The sequence below is a fragment of the Pelmatolapia mariae genome, linkage group LG10_11 (genome assembly GCF_036321145.2).
Source record: "Pelmatolapia mariae isolate MD_Pm_ZW linkage group LG10_11, Pm_UMD_F_2, whole genome shotgun sequence".
Lineage (NCBI taxonomy): Eukaryota > Metazoa > Chordata > Actinopteri > Cichliformes > Cichlidae > Pelmatolapia > Pelmatolapia mariae.
Genome location: NC_086236.1, coordinates 63,769,188 through 63,782,745, shown reverse-complemented (window position 1 = coordinate 63,782,745; position 13,558 = coordinate 63,769,188). Strand labels below are relative to the sequence as shown.

The 13,558-nt window shown below is 39.5% G+C and overlaps 1 protein-coding gene across 1 annotated transcript; it reads left to right on the top strand.

Annotated features, from left to right (window-relative positions):
* Positions 1-96: 96 nt before the first annotated feature.
* On the top strand, positions 97-8,813 carry rhbdl2 (rhomboid, veinlet-like 2 (Drosophila)). Its single transcript, XM_063487394.1, has 8 exons — positions 97-307; positions 1,424-1,667; positions 3,900-4,048; positions 5,189-5,301; positions 5,804-5,904; positions 7,022-7,082; positions 7,180-7,241; positions 7,629-8,813. Exons 2-8 carry the CDS (start codon positions 1,437-1,439, stop codon positions 7,806-7,808), a joined length of 897 nt encoding a protein of 298 aa, XP_063343464.1. The 5' UTR covers positions 97-307; positions 1,424-1,436; the 3' UTR covers positions 7,809-8,813.
* Positions 8,814-13,558: the final 4,745 nt, after the last annotated feature.

The following is a 13,558-nucleotide window of genomic DNA, read 5'->3' as shown; positions in this document are numbered from 1 at the left end:
AGTTTCCTGCAGGAAAAAAGCAATGAAAGGCCTATAATTATCTCCAAGGGCTTTAGCGTTTTCTTTCAGTCTCTTAGGGAGGGTCAGTCTGAAGAAGGCAGCTCTGCGGGTCGCCCGACAGCATGGCCGGACTAAGATAAACGGGGAAAAAAAACAACCCACAAAACAGGTTACTGTTTAACTCCAGCTCTCACTGATCAGCTCTTTCATTCAGGACTTGGAGCCGTTTGATTTAGTTTGGAGAAGTCGGTATTTGTCTCTTTGGCACCGCCTGGAGCCATCTTCTCTCTTCCTGTTGAAGGTTAAGGTGAGTTAAGACAAAGTTCGTGATGATCAATTTATATTTTGTATTTATTTTAAGCAGCTATCCAAGAATGTAAGAGCACGAATGTTATCCAAGTCCTCTTAATGCCGACAGTCACCGAGCCCTAAAAATCAGACTTCGCCCAGAAAACAGGAAATGCTACAGCACCCGGTAACCCTGCTCTGTTGCTGTGCTGTGAGAGAAGTTGTAGGTCAAATTGTAGGCAACACGGAAGGAAGTGCCATAAAATAACATTATTATTAATAATAAATTAGAATCTCAGCCTATAGTCTTAAAAGTTAGTTTAATGCTTACAGTAATCTTCAGTGTATTTCATGTAGTTGAAATGCACGATTAAAGACGACACCCAGCTTCAGGTCAGCTCTTGTAAACAAGGCTGAAATAATCAGCTGAAACATAACTGATATAAGTAAAACGTTTCTTTAGTCAATTTTCTTGCGCACAACCCGGAGGAGGCTTTATTGAATACTGGATGTTTACTTGTTCTGGGACATGACTGAGAGTCAGCTGCCTTCACAAAACGCTATGTTTGTTTTTGTTCCTTTTTCAAAACTTGTTAAGCGTAGTCTCCCGAAAAACTTCCGGATATAAGGGGGAAAAAATAAACATTCCTCAATAATCGGAGGGAAACTGAAACAAGAAACCAGACCTTTAAAACTAAATGAAATCCAAAGAAGTCTGAGGGGGGGAAGAGAAGAGAATTATAATAATTGTTGGTGTCAGAGGAAAATAGGATCGGCTACTGGGTGTAAACAAAAATAAAAATACAAAATGAAAGCATGGATCCATCTGGCCTTGTGTCAACGGTTCAGGCTGCTGGTGGTTTAATGGTGTGAAGGATCTTTTCTTGGCAATATGGGCTAAACTCGCAGAGGCAGGTGTTTCTAGCTCTGTGTGACAAAGAACTCAGGTAGTTATGAAAGAAAAAGAGAATCTAACAGAACGCGGCTGTCAAGACATCATAAATAGATGTGAAATGACCACATACTATTTATTAAATTAATATCCATCCACATTTTAAAAGTTTAAAAAGCAGCTCCTGCTGCCAGTAGTACTCAAATATCTTTTACACTAACTTAGAATTCACTTTTAACTCAGGGCTGGAGCAGTGATGGCGGACGATGACCTGGAGCAGCAGGAGCCGTTTCCTGTGGAAACGGATGAGAGGCAGCCGAGGGATGAAGAGGAGCAACCGGATGGTGTCTTGGAGATGGGATGTCATGAGAAGTTCCACCGTCTTGTCTCCAAATGGATGCTCCCAGAACACTTACGCGAAAAGTACCTGGAACGTGCCAATTGCTTTCCACCCCCCATCTTCATCATCCTCATCAGTATTGCAGAGGTAGTTCTGCATATGCATGACACCGATACTGTACAGCCACTAGGACAGTCATTATGGTTTACATTAGTATTAAATACATTCAGGGTAACTGTTAATAATACTGTTTTGTTGTTCTTTTGTTCTTATCTTATTTACTGTACAGCACTTTGGTCCTGTGCTGGCTTTTTTAAAGTACTTTATAAATAAAGTTGGATTGAATTGGATAGGATAGCAGATATTAATGAGAAATTATTTATGTCTTATTTGACTGTTTGTATATCTTTGAAAATGTGTGTTTTCACAAAGATGAAGCTTCAAACTGAGAAGCTTTGTTGGGCATTTCTTTCTTTCCATGTCTTTCAACATGTGCACCGCCTCCTCTGAATGTCCAGATTCATCAAGTCATTGTTATCAGTGAAAACAGTGGTAGCTTCAGGTTACACTGAGCTTCACTGCTGGGAGAAGCTTTTCCACAGAAAGCCAGTGTGTCTTTTGACATTCAGTTTCAGTTAAATAAAAACATCCAGTGGAATTTGGTAGCTCATCAGTTGATTTACTCTGACCTCAAAGAGTTATTTATGATGTACATTATTAAGACTTTAAGTCGAGGTTACAAGAAGTGTATTTAAAATCGCCTCTATGTTAAACAAATATCACTGTAAGCTCTCATAGTGCCAATGTGAGCTCCTCTTTCTGGCTTTGTTGCCAGAACTTTATGGCTTCTGCCATTTTGTTTTTTTGGAGCGGGAAGTGATCATATTTAGACAAGAGGGTGGAGTGCTAACCTGGGAGCTAACGCTACCGAGCTTGTTTACATACCAGCCTCAATCTCCGGGGCTGAAAATTAAAGAGCCACAAAGTGCCAAGAGGAAGACTTCCTCTACTTGGCCATACGTAACAAGGCTCCCATGTTAAAATGCCCAACTTTCATGTTTACAGCCTGGTCTGTGCAGATACTGTCCCCCGTCACAACAACACTAGAAGTGGTGAATTTCAGTATAACTCGCCTGTCTGGATACTGGAGTTTGACTTTTGATTGGCAGCTGTAGCTGACTGGTGTTTGTTAGGATTCACCTTTGCTCCTTGGAGTCACTGAACTGTATCTCTTCACTTTGTTAGTGTCCTTTGGAGTATTTTTAAAGGCTTAGCTGTATATGGCTTGCTGTGTGGTATAGATTGTCTGTTTATGCTTCAGTTTCTGTGAGCACATCAGGGCTTGTGAGATAGTATAATTAAAAATGCTTAAAAAGGAACTGAGAGCGCAGAGGTGGAGCGGTCCAGACAGATGGCATCCACCTGAAAGCCAGCAAACGCTACGCATTAATAAAATCTAAAAGCTTTCTTATAAAGAAATTCACCAAAACTACAGCTGACATGGAATTAGCTATAGACCCAGTTTTTTTTTTGTTTTGTTTTTTTGTTTTTTGCTTGTTCCTACCAGGCTGTAAAAATGTTTATTTTACCCTGGGAATCTATCCAGACTGCATTGCTTTTGGAACCTCAAGTGCAATCTCTTGCATCCACCCTCGGGCTTTTTCCCAGCCCAACCAGTGTAGAAAATGACACAGGCCACCATAGACTCATAAAGCTTAATGTTGTGCAACATAGGCTGAAGGACTGACGCTCACATGAGAAAAAGAGTCGACTGCACCTTATTGAAATATTGGTGTATTTTTATTTTTGTAGACCTACTTGTCTCACACTGGGGGTTAAATAATGTACTTTAAATTGAATATAGAAAGTATTAATACATATGTCCTCTTTATTATCACTGTTAGCTCATGGTCTGCGTCTAAATGTTTTAAAAGTTTTAAAAAGGTCCTAAAAACCAAGTCAGTTTTCCACTTGGTTATATTGTAACGTGAGAGCTGGTGTGAAGCCTGTTGCCTCTGTTTGCATGCTGCCTTATTCAAACTTAGGAATGAACAGCTCTCTTTGTAGCTCACAGATGTCCAGTGTCGCTGCATTTGAATGCCCATGGATACTTTCTCAGCGTGTTGTGGCTTTATACTCATAGAGATATAACCATGTAGACTCTCTGTATCATCAGACTGGGAGGATTTTTTAGGTCAAGTTAGTGGGAAACATGTCTTAGTGAAGCAAACCTCAACATCTATATGTCTAATTCCCTCATCCTTTTGTTTTTTTCACAGCTATTTTAGATTTACCTTCACCCTGATATCTTTTCTACAGCGTTTTAGACTCTCATACTTCATGTCTAATGTTTTGCATCCACTCTGTTTCATTCGTCAGCTGGCTGTATTTATCTACTATGCTGTGTGGAAGCCACAGAAGCAGTGGGTGACCCTGGATGAAGGCATCTGGAACAGCCCTTTAACTTACAAGCCTGAATGCCGGAATGAGGCTTGGCGCTTTATCTCCTACATGTTTGTCCATGCCGGGTAAGCATGGGTAGAGCTTTTAGATATTTTAATTACACGAGTGAGGCTCTAATCAGTGCAAAAACCCCCAGAAAAACATAAAAAACAAAACAAAAATGTGGATAAACCTCACTCATGGGTGGTAATTAAACCCAGCGGTCGGTTTTTTGTCACTTTTGAGATTGCAGGTTTTGCCTAAAGCATTCTGTCTTGTGTTTTTTAATGTTGAGTTTTTTTTGCCCTTTTTTTAGCCCTTCAAAATTACTCACCACAGAAGTGAGTAATTTTTCATGAAGATGGATAACTAATATTATCCCAGCTGCCATGGGGTGAGAATGGGGGCACACCCTGGACAGATCAAAGGTTTATTACAAGGATAGCACAGAGAGAGGCAGACAGTCACTCCTCCCACACCTACAACCAATTTCATTTTGAGCCGCCCTAGGAGGAAACCCGTGCAGGCACATGGATAGCATGCAAACTCAAGTTGAGCTTCAGGTCATGTTAAAGAGTTGCATGGAATCTTGGTAGTAATTGTCTGGCATGGGTTTTAAAACCACTGCAAATGTACTGGATGCAGCAAGAAAGAAGTCATTAGTGCATAAGCTGCAGAAAGACAGGAAAACCAAACATCATGACTCCACAGGAAAGCTATTAGCAAAGAGGAACAACAGTCTAACCAGCTCTAACGAAAAAAAAAACAAAAAACCCTAAAACTTAAGGCGGGTGATATTCTGTAACAAAAACTTCTGAAAAGACCAAAAGCAACAATGAAGTGTATGCTGTGTGTAGACAAAATCATATAGAGCTTATTGCCGTGGACACTCTTATCATCTAAAACTATTAAAAATACTTACCTGAGGTGTGTTGTTGCCCTGGCTTTTATTTGCCCATGAATAAACGCACTGTATATTGCTTTGAATCTGGCCTGCAAACTGCCTTAATATCCTCCTGGAACAACGTGCAGAAACAAACAAACCAAGTTTAGTCTCTGAAAGTAACATTTGTGCAACTGATTTACTAATAAAACCAGTTTAAACTGGCTTAACACTTCAGAATGAGCGATCTAAATAAGGACTATATGTGTTCATGCTATTTTGTCCATCATGCTGTCCTGCATCTCAATGGCCAAGTACTTATTGCCTACCTTGTATTTTCTAGTGTGCAGCACATTTTGGGCAACCTGTTGATGCAGCTGGTGGTGGGAATTGCGCTGGAGCTGGTGCACAAAGGATTTGAAGTGGGGATGGTTTATCTTTCTGGTGTTCTTGCAGGTGAGAATTACCTTTTTTCTGTCTTTCACTTAACTGCCTCAAAACAGAGAAACACCTACTGCTGATCTCCATTTTTTTGAAGTACTGAAAGAGGATAGAGGACACACAAAGTGCCATGATGGTATAGTTGGGCTTTAAATTGGATTGCTGCTATGTCCCTGAGGCTAATCTGGAACTATCATCCAGTTATAATCTTACTAGTCTAATGTTATCTGCCCAGATGGTCCTTAATCTTGATATATGATGTCCACTCAGGAATATTCCCCACTTGACAAACTTGTGTGGAATAGTCGTATGCAATGGCGGGGCCAAGCCAAAGCATCACGATGTCTACTTTCCTTGGCAGTATGGCAGAGACGGCTCTGTGCATGACCTCAGTCCTCTGGGACTCTAACTACCAGATGTCAGCAAGCCTCCCTTCCTGAGACTGAGTCTTCCTGAAGTTAATTTTCCTGTTCATGTTCGTGTTTGAGTGTTAAAGCTGTGGATGTTTCTCCCTCAGGGTCTCTGGCCAGTTCCATTTTTGACCCTCTCAGTGCCTTGGTGGGGGCTTCTGGGGGTGTTTATGCCCTACTTGGCGGTTACTTCATGAACGCTGTGGTGGTAAGTTCATCAGCAGTTCATCAGGAAATCTGTATTTTTTTTCACGTGACAAGGCAATATGGTTTGGTAGTAAAGAGACATGGGCTACAGGTTAGTCTTGTAAGTAAAGACTAGAAATTAAAGTAGTAATGATGAATTTTGTCAGTGCATATGCCCGACAGGTTGGGTGTCAGAAGAGAAAGAAGAGTTTGGGAATAAGTTGGGTGAAGAGATTTAAGTCAGAGCGGTGGATACTGATGATTGGACCAGGCTTCAGTAGATACATAGCTGAAGGGAACAGAGGAGGTGAAGTGTTGGTAGATGTGGTATCAAGGAGAGAAATGCAGAAAAACAGATCGCGGTGGATTTTGCAGAAAGGATGGAAATGGACGTGGTGAACACCTACTGCAAAAAAAAAAACATAAGAGTGAAGGAAGGTGCACACAGGTGGACTGTATCTTAAGCAGAAGGTGCAATCTGAAAAAGAGGAAGTAGTGTCAGGGGGAGAATCTAACTGGGCAACATTGGATGGTAGTCTATAGGATGACTTTGGAAATCAACGAGAGGAAGTGAGTGATGTGTTCATAGCAATAGTTCGAACAGCTTTTTTAATTAAAGGGGAACTATTCTGTAATTTTCCATTTCCATGATTTTGTTGTTGGATGCGGTGGTAGTAACTTTACATAATGAACAGTGTAAATTAAGGACAGCCCCTTAGTTCATCCCCTCTTTGAAACAAGCCATTTTAGGTTCAGTCCTTTTAAGGCAGCTTTCTTATGACCTCTGCAAACAGAACATTTGTGCTAGCTACTGACAGCCACTGCTGTCTGCCTGAAATGACCACATTAAAGTTATCAGTTTTCATTTTACATCATACAAAGTGGTCATGATGAAACAGAGCATTTAGAGCTCTGGGAAGGCTTTTGGCTCATAAGGATTATTTGTACATGCGCTGACCTCATTAGTTAGAATCTTTATTTAATATTAGCAATTTAATTTTTTATGACCAAAAATAGAGAAAAACAAAATAGCTCTACATTTACATTTCTGATCATTCAATGCCCCTTTTACTTTGTAAATTACTACCTGTGTTAAGTTTAAATCTAAGTATTGATCTGGTGTTTGCTTCAATCTACAGAATTTCAGAGAGATGATTCCTCTCCTTGGAGTGTTTCGTATCCTCTTCATTGTGCTCTTTGGTAGGTTCTCCTATCTGTGTTTTGGCCTGTTTGTTTTTTGTACCTGAGGAAATTACCTTCAGAAACATTAGATTTAAAACTGTTTGCTTTTTCCCAGTTGGTTTAGATTTCGGGTTTGCCTTCTACAGAAGATTTGTCAAACATGAAGATGGTTTACAGGTATGATTTTGCTACTGCTGTGCAAAAGCCATAAACAAACAGAGCCTTTTGTTAATCTCCTCTGACACAGAAGATTCCTCAAGACAGATCCAGCTAAGTCAGCTAACCTCCACCAGCAGCAAGCTTGTTTTGGATAGCATTACTTCCTTGTGGCTCCAGACGAGCTCAGTAGCTCTTGCTGAAACTTGATTATTCATGCCGATACACGCTCCTCTGTGCAACACATGCCAAAGCTTTCCACACAACCAGCACACAACCTTTTTATTTGGTTATTAAACTGGTCTTGCAAGTTTTCTGAGTCGCTCTCCAGTGGGGGTGGGGGGCAGTAGCTTGGCTACCTTGTAAATAGTCTGAAAGACTAAATGTAAAACCCGTCTTTCCTCTTAGGTGTCCTTTGTTGCTCACTTTGGAGGAATTGTGGCAGGGATGACCGTCGGCTACGTCTTCTTCAGTGCTTACAATGAGAAGCTACTCAAAGACCCACGTTTCTGGATTTGTATAGTGGGCTACACAATCTTTGTTCTCTTTGCTGTGTTCTTCAACATCTTCCTTTCTCCAGCCCCGTAGGAGCATGAAGCTGCACTCAGGTCCTGTTTTAAACTCTAAAATTTTTGTGTCACTCAGGAAGCTGATTTTTACTGATTTGTTGTAGAGAACGGTTACTTTTCAGGGACCCGAACACAGGCTTGTTGGGGTTTTTTCTTTTCTTTTTTTTTTCTTTGAGCTCTTTAGGGCTGAATTTGTGTGAAATGGCTCCTCCTGCTGTTTATGTGTAGTGTTGCTTTTAGACTACGCAGATGAAAATGTGCCCATTGAAGCATTAATTTTAAACATGATGGGGCAGTTATATATGACTTAATTAGCATATGTGGTTTACTCTTTCCTTGTGTGCTTTGTTTTGACTTTCTGTATTTTCCACTGTGTTTTTTTTATTTTTATTTGGATCGTCGAGGACTCCCATTGATCCACTGTTCATAGAAAAGTTTCTTACACTGCTTAAAAACACTATGCATTAGAAGAAAACATCATATTAACATCTGACATCACATTTTAAGAGAGTTTTTATACGTGACAGCTATAACTGTATGTTTACATTGATGTAATGACTGGAAGAACAGGGTGAGTGTCCTTAATGCCTCTCCTTTAGCTATGAAGCTGCTTTACTATCAAGCATGTTATTTTTAAAAATGTACTTTTTGTTTAACAAAAAAATATTTTTTTTGTTAAAAAAATATTTTTTTGTTATTGAAACTAAATTATCTAAGATTATGTGTAAACTATGACAAAAAGACCAAACAGACCTTCTACACTCATGTTTTCATAAATAAGTCACATTTGTAAATATTTTTTTCACATTAAATATGAAACTTCTGAAGATTTATTTTGTGTTCCACTTGGTTAAACCTGGTTTTGATCAGGTCCACTGGTGGTATGCGTTTACATATTCTGCTCTCTGTGTTCCAGATGTTGTTGTGGGTAGATTCATCATCCCTCCTTAATAGCACCATAGCCTGGGTCAGATATAGATACAGCCAGTAGGTTATCTACTAATAAGTGATCTGATTTAAATGTTTCTGGGTAATAAAGTAATGGAATTAATCTCCTGTTTATGTGCAGATGCGTGATCAAAATTATGGTTTTTAGAGAATCATTTCTGAAAAGTTCTCCCTTTGACATACTGGAGATGTACTGAAGTTTCTCCTCAATAAATTAAACCTGATCAGTCTCATACAGCAGCGACCCGACCAAGAACAGTTACAAATATGACCAGCAGAGGACGCACTGTGCCACACTACTCAGTAATGTCTGAAAAACAGGAGAGAAACAAATATACAGACAGCTCCAGGAAACAGCTGCTTATATGGCAACTAGTCTGCATCTGTACAGACAGTAAGTAAAAAACGGGTTTAATAAAAATAATAATTTAAAAAAAAAGCTTAATCTTCATCATTTGATAATTAAAGCTAAGCACAGAGTGAAAAATCCAGTCAGAAACATCACAAAACACAGACATGACACAAGAACCATGAGCTACACTAGATGTAAACATTTTGTCAGTATAACCTCCAGTGGGAAACCTATTTTATTTTAGGCCAAAGTCAGCAAAGTATGTTTTGGCACACCTATTCTTACCTAATGCACTAATATGTGTGACGCAGTGGTTACATTTATTTTATTTTATTTTTTTGCAGTTTTGATAGAAATAAATGCAGAAACAGGGGGAAAAAAAGTTTGAAAAAACATAAGCCCAAATAAAATTAAAAGCATAAATACTGCATTACTTTAGTATTTTTTAAAGCTCTGCTACATGTGGAGAAGTTGCATTAAGACAGATCAGGGACTAATATTGCTAAATCTCACCTGATTGCTGCTTATTGTTGCGGTTAAATGTAATGTGTAGAAATAAGCACATCTGGGAAATTAGCACACTGACAACATCGATGTGCAATTCAGAAAACTGCTGAAGTTTAGAGTTGCCGGTCTCAGGTTCGCCTGCTGCTCATGTTACCACTGATGTTTCTTAGTTAGAGGAAAGCAGTCTGATTTATCCCTCAGTCATGCGACGATGCTGGGGCAGAGGGCTCAGGTTGGTTTTGTGTAACATTTTTCATACACTGCTTACATTTGGCACTCTATATTAATCTGTGCCAGCACTCTTATGTTTAAAGAAATTAAAGACTCATTTTAAAACCCTCCACAGCATCCTCGATCCACCTACTGACATTGAGCATCCGAAAGACGAAGAGGATGGTGAGACAGATTTTCCTATGGAAGTGGAATGAATATGCACCAGCTCTAAAATCCCCCCGAGGAAGTTCCAGCCTCTCATCTTCACTCTGCCACGATGACTGATAGTAATTCAATAACAGAGAGACATTAACTAAGTAAAAGCAAAGAAAATCTGCTGAATTAGTTCAAACATCAACATTTCCAATGATAAAATGTCACATTTGGAGAAAATGGACAGCAAAGATGATTTCAAATATATGGCAGATGTGATCTCTGGACAGGTCGTAACCCTCTTCAGCAAATCATCATATGCTTGAAATCATCTTTGGAAATGCAGCTTTCTGCAAACGTGATGTTTTCTCCTTGTTAACATTTCATTTTGTTAAGCTGAGATATATTACATCTTGATAATACCACTGTTAACTACCAAAAAATCTTTTTATAGGCAAGGCAAGGCAAGTTTATTTATATAGCACAATTCAACAACAAGGTGATTCAAAGTGCTTTACAGAGACATTAAAAACAAAAACAAATAAAAAGCACGATTTAAAATTGATTAAGACAAACAAACAAACAAACAAACAAACAAAACAGTATTTAAAATCAAAAATCAAAACAGTAGATAAAATCAGAACAGTAGATAAAATCAGAACAGTAGATAAAGTCAGTAGTTAAAATGTAAGTTTTGAAATTTAAGCTTAAAAGTGTGGATTTGGTGCTTTATTCAAAAGCAGCTGAGAACAGGTGAGTCTTCAACCTGGATTTAAATAAACTGAGTGTTTCAGCTGATCTGAGGCTTTCTGGGAGTTTGTTCCAGATATATGGAGCATAGAAGCTGAATGCAGCTTCTCCGTGTTTGGTTCTGACTCTGGGAACTGATAAAAAACCGGATCCAGATGACCTGAGGGATCTGGAAGGTTCATACTGGGTCAGGAGGTCACTGATGTATTTTGGTCCTAAACCATTCAGAGCTTTATAAACCAGCATCAGAACTTTAAAGTCTATCCTCTGACGGACAGGCAGCCAGTGTAAAGACCTCAGAGCTGGACTGATGTGGTCCACTTTTTTGGTCTTAGTGAGGACTCTAGCAGCAGAGTTCTGAATGAGCTGTAGTTGTCTGACTGATTTTTTAGGTAGACCTGTAAAGATGCTGTTACAGTAATCAAGCCTGCTAAAGATGAATCCATGGACTAGTTTTTCCAGGTCCTGTTGAGACATCAGATCTTTTATCCTTGAAATATTCTTGAGGTGATAGTAAGCCGATTTTGTTATTGTCTTAATGTGTTTTTCTAAGTTTAGGTCTGCATCCATCACTACACCCAAATTTCTCGCCTGGTTGGTGGTTTTTAGGTGTATAGATTGAAGTTCTCTGGTGACCTGTAATCGTTTTTCTTTGGCACCAAAGACTATTACTTCAGTTTTGTTTTTGTTTAGCTGCAGAAAATTGTGGCACAACCAGTCATTAATTTCCTCAATGCATTTACCAAGAGCCTGTACAGGGCCTCGGTCTCCTGGTGATATTGTGATATATATTTGTGTGTCATCTGCGTAGCTATGATAGTTTATTTTGTTGTTCTTTATAATCTGTGCCAGTGGGAGCATGTAGATGTTAAACAGAAGGGGTCCCAAGATGGAACCTTGGGGAACTCCACATGTGATACTTGTCTGCTCAGATGTGAAGTTACCTATTGATACAAAGTATTTCCTGTTTTCTAAGTATGTTTTGAACCAGTTTAGTACAGTTCCTGAAAGACCTGCCCAGTTCTCCAGTCGTTTGAGTAATATGTTGTGGTCAACTGTATCAAATGCTGCACTGAGATCCAGTAAAACTAAGACTGACATTTTTCCACTGTCTGTATTCAGACATATGTCATTAAACACTTTGGTCAGAGCGGTTTCAGTGCTGTGGTTCTGTCTAAAACCTGACTGGAAGGCATCATAGTAGTTATTCTGTGTTAAGAAGTAATTGAGCTGTTGAGAAACTGCTTTTTCAATGATCTTACTTAAAAATGGGAGGTTTGAGATCGGCCTGTAGTTATTCATTTGTGTCTTGTCAAGATTGTCCTTTTTCAGTATAGGTTTAATTACAGCAGTTTTTAGTGATTCTGGAAACACACCTGACGTTAAAGAAAAGTTTATGATCTGTAACAGGTCTGACTCCAAAGTCTTTGAGACCTTTTTGAAAAAACTTGTTGGCAGGACATCTAAACAGCAAGAGGAGGAGTTCAGTTGACCTAAGATGTCCTCCAGGTCTTTGTTGTTAATAGGGTGAAACTGTTTGATGGTGTTTAAACAGTTTTTTGGTGGACACAGTACATGTCCTGGATCTGCTGTTGATGTACCAATTGCTTGTCTAATCTTTTGGATTTTTTCTGTGAAGAATTTGGCAAAGTCATTGCAGGCCATGGTCGAATGAAGTTCAGCTGCCACTGACACAGGAGGGTTTGTTAGCCTGTCAACTGTAGAAAATAGGACCCGAGCGTTATGACTGTTTTTGATGATGATGTCAGAGAAGTAGGACCTCCTTGCACTCCTCAGTTGTAAATTATAATTGTGAAGTTTCTCTTTATAGATGTCATAATGAAATTATACAGTATAATGAAATTATACTGTGCTCCATTAGTCTAAAATACTGCTGCTAATGTTGCTGTTTGAACTAATTCAGCAGATTTTCTTTGCTTTTATTTAGTTACTGTCTCTCTATTATTGAATTTCTATCAGTCATCGTGGCAGAGTGAAGATGAGAGGCTGGAACTTCCTCGGGGGGATTTTAAAGCTGGTGCATATCCATTCCACTTCCACAGGAAAAATCTGGCTCACCATTGTCTTGGTCTTTCGGATGCTTCCCCTTATGGCTGCAGTTGAGCACGTGTGGCTCAATGAGCATGCTGACTTTCTATCCAATACCAAGCAGCCTGGGTGCAGTAGAGCCACTACTGGGTGCTACAGACCATTTTTGTGTCCTCTCCCTCTCTGGTTTCCATGGGCCACGCTCTTGATGGGCTCTGGATTCTAGAGAAGGGATGGCAGAAGAATAAAGCTCCCCTCACTCCAACCGGTTGCGGCAGATGGCTGCCCCCTCCCTGAGACTGGTTCTGCTGGAGGTTTCTTCTTGTTAAAAGGGAGTTTTTCCTTCCCACTGTCAACAAAGTGCTTGCTCATGGGGGATCATCTAATTGTTGGGGTTTTTCTCTGTTGTATTATTGTAGGGTCGTTACCATACAATATAAAGCCCTTGAGGCAACCGGTGTTGTGATTTATATACAGTGTTGGGAAGGTTACTTTTAAAATGTATTCCATTACAGAATACTGAATACATGCCCCAAAATGTATTCTGTAACGTATTCCGTTACGTTACTCAATGAGGGTAACGTATTCTGAATACTTTGGATTACTTAATATATTATTGTAATAGAGTGAATTGTTGCCCCCCAGTGGTAAAATACAGAAGTGCCTGTTACAGGGCTAGTTCTTGGTTGACCAACGTATAACAAAAAGGGTACGTTTTATGCACCGCTAAGAAAACAACAAGTTAGTGTGTGATGTCTTGCTGTTCAATAAAAGCACGTATCCACGTCCTTCTGTTC

Coding starts and splice junctions, on each gene's coding strand:
- rhbdl2 (XM_063487394.1), top strand. CDS start 1,437: ATGGCGGACGATGACCTGGAGCAGCAGGAGCCGTTTCCTGTGGAAACG. Junction 1,668..3,899: donor TCCTCATCAGTATTGCAGAG/GTAGTTCTGCAT, acceptor TTCATTCGTCAG/CTGGCTGTATTTATCTACTA. Junction 5,302..5,803: donor TCTTTCTGGTGTTCTTGCAG/GTGAGAATTACC, acceptor TTTCTCCCTCAG/GGTCTCTGGCCAGTTCCATT.